Raw genomic sequence first — 8062 nt, forward strand, 5'->3', positions numbered from 1 at the left:
ACAAACCGGGAGGATCGGAGTCCCCGATGCGATAATAGAATGTCTTGCTGCTATGTGCTCTTGCTGACGCTTGCGTCGGCGACGATTTATTATCGTCATGCCTAGAGAACGAAGGAGACATTCGCCAATCACCGCCCGTGGCGCGGGCCGTGCCGATTGTGGCTAGAGTATTATAGGGAGTTGGCTGTGTAGGGAACTGGCTCTCAACCTCGGGGAGCCGTGGCAACTGTAGGATGAGCGCTCGCGGGCTGGGCGATTATTATCTATAAAAGGGCATTACACCGAGGCGTCGCTGTCGTCGTCGTCGTCGGAGCTAAGCGCATCCACCGCTCCACGCTCCGACTCGTCCGAACTGTGACTGTCATCATCATCTTCTTCTTCTTCGTCATCATCATCCTCTTCATCGTCCTCCTCCTCGTCACTGCTGCTGAGGCCACTGTCCTCACTGCTTCCCTCTTCGCTCTCGCTTTCGTCGTCGTCACTGCCGAAGAACTCGTCAAGCGACTGGAGCTTATACCCAGTGTGGTTGCCGTTACCCTTATCCATAGGAGGTAAGGGGGCTGGAGGAGGACGCACATCGGCCAGAGATATCCCGGTAAGCGGTCCAGGAGATGGCAGTTTGCGTTTATCACCTTGGCCAGCGAAACTGGTAATTTGGTTCTCCACCACGGGGATCTCTTCACGAACGGAGGAGTCAGGAAGCGTAGCGGGGTCAGCCCAGTCAGGCACAGTAGTGATGTAATCGTCAACATGCTGGTCGCCTTTGGCACCAATATCCGCTTCAGGGAACGGCTTGGGTACTTGTAAGAATAACGACGCTAACTTCAGTTCCTGAGGTCCGCGATTGAGAAGGACATCAATCATTCGAGCCCGGTCTCTGGTGTCATAGCTGTTATCGTACTTGGCAAGGTAGAGCACGTGCTTGAACATGTTGTGGATGCGGTTGTCGTCTAATTGTCGTTGAAGCTCTTCAGTATCGTCAATCTCATCGGTGAGGCGGTCCAACTCAAACAGGAATACCTTAGCCGCCAACATCAAAAGTTGGTATCTAACATCTTCCAGTTGATCAGCAAAAGTAGCAATTTGTTGGCGAAGCACATCGGGACCAATTTGATTCTTGGTGTATACAGTCATGTCGCCAATCATCCAAATCATCGTCGCCTTAGCCTCACCTTCCATGTCTCCTTGGAGGAGCAACAGCAATTTGTAGAGGGTCAGCACAATCTCTGATTTCACCTTAGGATCTTCTGAAGCCACCGTCATCTTATGGTGTAACGCAAGCCGCACCACATTCAACAATTGGTTGAGTAATGATCCCGAGGTGCGTTGTACTTGACGCAACGCCCACGCTAAGATGTGGTTATTCCACTCCTCCAGCACCTGGCAGCAGCTTCCCAATGCTCTGATGGAAGCATCAGCTACCACGTCGTTGTTATAGTGGAGGGCGTAGTGTTTGAGTTCCTCAACGATGTACTTGATGATATTGGGATTAGCCGACAATGTCGTCAATATCGCAAGCTTAGCACTCGCGACTGAGTCGCTATCGTTGGGGAACACAAAGAAGTAGCGGAAGCGTTCAGAAAACACGGAGTAGTCGAGGCGACAGATGCGGGCAATGAGCTCAAGCGCGACGAACTGAAACTGCGACAGTTGCGCTGCCGTCGCTGCTCGAGTCAAAGCAAGATGGTACTTGTAGCTCACTAACGTCGAAGGGGGAGCTAAATTGAGCAAACTGCGTGTAGCGGCCAAAAGTACAGCATCAGAGTTGGTATGAGCCAACGGCTTCAAGGCCAGCAAAAATAGCTGGAGATCGTGGTCAAAGTCGACGGTATAGTCACTGAAAGTATGGTAATATTGCGGTAAGTTGATCACTTCACCCGTAGCCAATGTGAGCGTCGGTTGAGGCAAAAACCGGCGACAGTATGCGGTACCCAATTCAATGGCCACCACTTGGGTCCACTCGTCAAATTGAGGTAAAAGACGACATATCCGTCTGAAATTGCCGTGGATGTATCTCCAGCCATCATCGTCGATATCATGATGGATATGGTGGAATGTCCGCACCGCTGCCGCCACCACTTGGGTCAGCGAGTCTGCAAGTAAACGTGCCAATAACTCAAGCAATTGCAGTGCCAGCGGGTCATCATCGACGTATATTTGTCCAATAGCCACTGCGGAAGCTGTACGCACCACTGGTGACGGATCTGACAGCGTTCTCTTGATACTAAGCACAAGGATAGGGAGGATCAGAGCAATGCGAATACCGGCAAGCAGTCTAATCAGACGGGAGCGATGGATGGGGTTAGTATCGTTAAGCAGTTTCTGGATCAGGTTGATCGATAGCAAGGCAATATCGGGTTCCACTTCGGCATACCGAGTCAAGTACACAAGCACCAAATTGCGGATGTGTTGGTTGTGGGTGGTGACGTTCTTCACCACATCAGCAAAATAGGGGAGCCCGTCTTCGCCTCGAGATATAAGCAGGACCACACACTTCATCCCGGCGACGATATCGCGGTCACTTCGAGAATTGAGGAGGGTGGAGATCTCCTGGGGACGCAACGATTGCGGTGTTTCCAGGAGCCGAGCTGACGCCAGCATCGCCGCTTCGATGGTGAGGTCCTTGGCCTGCTCGAACATCGAGCCTAGCCGCGCAAGCGAGTCCGCCATGGCAGGTTTTGTCTGAGGAAAGTGGTGGTGGTGGTGGTGGTGGTAGAGTTGGACGGTACGATCGCACGACACCTCAGTGCAGGACCAGCAACCTACTGAAAGAGTAGTGGGAATATATGGGTAAATGTTTTCCAAACTTAGCTGAAGCGTCATCATCTGATATAATAATTGATAAAGATTATGGTGGGGTAATCATTCTCCGATGTGGTTGTCAATTGCTGACGATTAAATGGCTCTGGTGTTTAAAATTGTGGATATGACAGGACCAGTTTTGTGCGACTGTTGCACGGGCTAACAAATTGTCGCACGCAGGTGCAATTAGAGTATGAGGCAGGAGCAGAAATAATGCCAAAGCTTCGACGTCTAGTGACTTTTCGAAATCAAAAATGTACTTGACAGTAATGTAAATCGAAGATTACCTGTCATCAAAAGCTCCCGACTCTCAACAACCACTATCTTTAACCACTCCTTTAACTTCATTTGTTAGCTCTGTGCGAGTGGGATAACAAACGTATTACTCTCGTCAATATCCTTAAAAATGTGTATTCTATATCGTCTATGCCTATTCTCCCTAACCTTGTTTCCGGCGCTTTCTTTCGCGGTCGTACTCGTTCTTCTCCCTCCCCTCTGTCGTCTGGATCGAGTTGATGATGTTCGACATCTTCTTGTGGTAGTCGTCGTAGAATTGCTTCGTCTCCTTGATCTTCTCCCCCGCGATGAACTTCTGTTCTTGGCGGATATCCTTGAGCGTTTGCTTGCGTTCCTTCTTCAACGTGTGGCGCAACTTGTTCAACTCGGCCCGGTGGACGTTGTTGTCGTAGTGCTTGTTGGGGTTGAAGTTTTCGTCGAAAGCAGGCGCGTAGGTGGGGATGGCGATGGCGCGGTGGTACTGTAACGTCAACGGCTTGCGGTCGCGTCTGGCGGCCTCAGTAAGCTTACCCACCATGGTGGCAGTGGAAGCGACTTCTGGGTTAGCGCCAGCGTAGTATTTAGCGGTGTGGTTCACCCAGGGACCGAGGGCATCGCCAATGTCAAGAAGCACCCCAAGATCTCGCCACAAGTCGGTGATTTGGCCCACTTGTTTGATGAGTTTGAGGAGCACCGGGTATCGGAGGTCAACGTCCCCTTTAGGCAATGCTGAGAGAGAAAGCGGCGCAGTGACGGGTTTCTTGGGTGGCTTAGCACCGAGATTCAGCTCTGTCAGCTCGCTGCCGTCCACTTTCAGCGGTTCAGGTACGAGACGGCTCAACGCCAATGCCATGAAACGAACCACTTCGGGACTATACCGTTTGGAAAGACGCTGGTATTGGAGGTAGATATCGACTAGAGCGACACCAATGTACACCTGAGCCAACGACAGCTCTTTAGTAAGCGAGGCAAGGTACTCGTTGATCATAATCACCGCGGGAGTCACTACGAGATGGTAGTGGTCCGAGGTGGAGAAGATGAGACCAATGGCCACAAAGTAGAAGATGTCAGCACCGGAAACGTCTCCCAGCAACAAGTGGTCGCGTATAGTGTTGATTTCATTGCGTACTCGAGTGACTAACTCCTCATTATACTTCAGAGCCAATTTACGAAGTTGAGGGATTGTCACTTCAGCGTGTTGTGGGTGGGCCACGGTATACTCAAATAAAAGCGCGACAAAGTTGTCCATCAACTGCTTGTTGCCTTCAGCCAAGTGAGGCGCGTATGCCTTAGCTACTTGGCCAATAAACTCGCCGACATTCTCTTCGGGGAAGTCTTTAAGCAGAGACGGCATCGCCACCGCCAACGGTTTGCGGCTGAAACGACCGCTACCTTCACCATCTTCATCATCACCGTCTTCGCCTTTTTCACCGTCAATTTCTTCACCTTCTTCGTCGTCCAGCAGCTGGTGCCAGTAGTCATCCAAGTCGTCACCTTCAGCGTCACGAGCAGTCATACGTGCCTCTCGGGCCGCCACCAACTTCTTCCACCGCTCTTCTTCCTTCTTCTTAATCTCTTCTTCGGTTTCAGTAGCGTCAGCAGGAGCCGCACGGCGGTCGTAAGTCAATTCCCTCACTCTCTGGTCGTAGGCGATATCCTCTTCCAGCTTCAGCGAGAATTGAGGTTTAGCCGGTTGCGACTCTCTCACTGCGTCCATGACATCTTCAAACTCATCGTCTAAGTCCATGATCTCCTCTTGTTGTTGGGCATGAGCATCTTGTCTCTGTTTCTTGTAGAACTTAGATTTAGCGATAATCTCATTCATCACTTCACGTTTCAGCTTGCGCTTAGTGGGAGCGGCTTCAACCATATCTTCTTCGTTGGGGTGTTTCAAAGGGATGTTATCGTCGTCATCGTCGACGGCCAAAGGTTTACCGGCGTGGGTCAAGATAAACCCTTCATCGTCATCGGCGCCTTCGTCGTCCAGTTCTAACGAAAACACCCGTTTCTTCGCTTCCTTAGCCCGTTCCCGACGATATCTTTCAAGCATGCGTTCTTCCTCCAGCAACCCCTTGTGCTTTTCGCCAAAACGACGGTCAATGAGCCCCCCTTGCTTCCCCTTCTGCTTCCGCTCAAGCTCGTACTGCGACTTGAGGGTGCGCTGGATGGCGCCTTTCCGTCTCAGGACATCGTTATGCTGGTCACTGCCTTCTTTGACGAACTGGCCGCCGGCAATCACCAGGACGTCGCGCTTGGTGCGGTTGACGTTCTGGTCGAACCGGTTGTACTCATCGCGGATGCCTCTGATGACCTTCTCCGTGTCACTGCGGCGCTTGTCGCTCAGCTTCTTCTTCTTCTGAGCCCCGATGAGCCCCTCCTTGGCGAGCGCTGCTTTTAACAGCTTGAGCTGGGACCCGGCCATTTAGTGTGTTGGAGCGATGTGGTAGCGATGGCCCCGCGCGCGATGAGATAGATGGTGGGGGGGACACCAGAGCGGACGAAGAATGAGATGGGATGGCGTAACCATTTGATATTCTGAGTTTAATGAAGGTGGTAGTTGAGCTGTTAATTTAAACTTACTTCGACTTCAACAATGACAACTCTCAGAATTGGTTCTATATGTAGTATATCATAGCTGATGTTTCATTAGATAACACTAACGACGACACCACCATTAAATGCAATGATTTGTAAGCTATTTGTAAATTATCCTGGGTTAGTCCAATTTAGTTAAACGCTTTTAAGCCTGGCTGTGCTCTGACTAAGCGTCACTACTATGGTTTACTAAGCTCCACTTTTGGTGCGAATACTTAATAAGCGGCCCTTCCCGATAACGTATACCAATTATTACTGTCCCCCTCCAGGAAATACGACGGGCTTGTCGCTGTCGGCATCTGTACCACGCGAATAGCCGGTGATTGTCTTCCGGGTCTAGAAACACCTCCCCTTGCTTTTTTTTTCTGCTTCCTGTTCCAGGCCTATTGACCACCCAGGGGCGACACCTCCAACTTTATTATCTTGAACGGCTAAAGATAGTTTGCCATGATCGCCAAAAAGCTAAGCTTTTTTTTTTTTTTTTCTTTTTTAGAAACGGGGAGTTCCGCGTCTTTGGTTTGGCGGTAATGCCACCATCAGCCTTGGCTTACACCACCAGGTGTTGGGGAAGTGTTGTGGATTGAGGTGTGGACCTTATTTCTCTTGTGACAATCGCCGACACGGAATTAGCAGGCTGCCGACACTCGTGAGCGGGATAAGCCTCGCTGCTTAACTCCCTTCATCCCCGGGGTCGACCTGCTTGTTTCGTGGGGCGGTAACGTTTTGTCTTGGGGGTGTGGGTGCCCTTAGGCGGTGACCACAACCTAATGAGCTTCCTGACGTCACCGGGCGTGGGGGCGCCCGCGACACATTCCACGCATCCACCGTAAACTCTCGAATCCCCCCGTATTCCCAGCGCCAGCGCCAGCTAGCGTTAATTTTCTAAACAACAACAAGTAGGGTTAGGTAAGCCATTCGACATACACCGCCATTGGCAGTGGTGGGCTGATGTCGAGAATGTTGGGCCAAGCCCGCTAATAATTGTCTGGCATCGACTAAAGTATTGCAATCACAACCTGTGTCACCATTATTATTGGCGGCTTTAGACCCTTAGATGAATAGCGGGTGAAATAATAAACAATAGCTGCGGCCGGCGGCCACAAACGCAGCCGACAAGGCGACACCCACCCACCTACGGGCACGGTCAGGCATGCGCAACCAGGCATACACAAAAGCTGAGAGATGGAGCATGCTCAGCAAAACCTTAAACCTCACAAGGATATTGTGTACAAGTCCACAAAGCGTTGTTTATTCCTTTGAGACACCCTCGGGGATTGGCACGTCACCTTGGTGAAGGATGAGGGCTCGGCTAATGTTTCCTTACGGTAATGACGAACAGGACAATAGCCAGAGGCGACCCAGGGCAAAGCAGGAGATTTCCGTCGGGCGTTGCCAGGGTCCCTACCCCGGCCACGTTGAGAAATAACCACAAACTAGGGGAATGCTTGTCGAATTTTTACCAGAAAGACAATCAAGTTTACACGGCCAGGTGCAGCTGGTATTGGACCTAGTGGCCGGATAAACTTGTGGCTGGAGTAGGGGGTATTTTTAGTCTGCCGGCAGCAAGCGAGAAACAATATGTTCTTGTCGCATCGAGTTGTTGTTTGGGAAGATAATGAGACCGTCTACGCATTGTTCTCAGCCACGCAGGGCTAAATGAAACGGACTAGGAGCCTGGTGTTGACCACAGCGTGGTGGGCTGCCAGGCGGCCAATAATAAGAAGCTGCCGGTGTAGGCATCGGGTGATAGACGTAGGCCCTGCCGATTCATAAGGTTAACCCAATCGGGACAAAATCTCCCACGGCCCGTCGGCAATCTCTGCAGACAAGCATGGCGAAACTTCCCTGGCGGCTCCTTGGCGGTGGCTCAGTAAACCCCCCGCCAAATACTGGAGCGGAGCCGATCCCCGTTGAGGGCGGGCCGCTGCCTATATCGCTAGGGCCGGGGGACGCTGCACCTTTGACGTGAGCCTCGTGGGCGCCCCCACCACGCCTTCTGCCAGCGTTTGTGACTGCTCCTCAAAAGCACGTCGAAGGGGAGGGCCCGGCTATCATCGGCTCAGCACCCCTCCAGCGGTATTTTCCGCCACCGCGTCATCGGCGCCTATCCGATTGTGGCGGGGTAGCGGGTGCGTTTGTGGTGCGTCGTGGTGCTGCTATTGCCGCTATTGTTTTCCCCAACCCGCAAGAAAGCCTCGGTTGGGTACAAGCAGTGTCCCTAGGCCAGAGTCACATTTTGCCAACCACGGTAGCGACATCGACGCGACATCGGACGCCTGACATAGACGCTTAGCGACCGCTACCCCCTAATTAAGGGCAGCACCGCCCAGGCACCCACTGTAGCGGTACAGCGACCATCGTACAACGCTGATCACTATCGATATGGGGG

General features: G+C 51.8%; 2 protein-coding genes across 2 annotated transcripts; both read right to left on the minus strand. All coding sequences in view use genetic code 12, as the record gives it.

Annotated features, from left to right (window-relative positions):
- Positions 1 to 276: 276 nt before the first annotated feature.
- Positions 277 to 2670, minus strand: DIURU_005349 (uncharacterized protein; the record flags this gene model as incomplete). Its single annotated transcript, XM_034158321.1, has 1 exon — positions 277 to 2670. The coding sequence occupies one exon, from the start codon at positions 2668 to 2670 to the stop codon at positions 277 to 279; it is 2394 nt and encodes a 797-aa protein (XP_034009973.1).
- A 571-nt stretch (positions 2671 to 3241) lies between these two features.
- On the minus strand, positions 3242 to 5500 carry NOP14 (snoRNA-binding rRNA-processing protein; the record flags this gene model as incomplete). The annotated part of the gene is made up of 1 exon (XM_034158323.1): positions 3242 to 5500. The coding sequence occupies one exon, from the start codon at positions 5498 to 5500 to the stop codon at positions 3242 to 3244; it is 2259 nt and encodes a 752-aa protein (XP_034009974.1).
- Between the last annotated feature and the right edge of the window lie 2562 nt (positions 5501 to 8062).

This window comes from Diutina rugosa (assembly GCF_008704595.1).
Source record: "Diutina rugosa strain CBS 613 chromosome Unknown scaffold11_size279379, whole genome shotgun sequence".
NCBI lineage: Eukaryota > Fungi > Ascomycota > Pichiomycetes > Serinales > Debaryomycetaceae > Diutina > Diutina rugosa.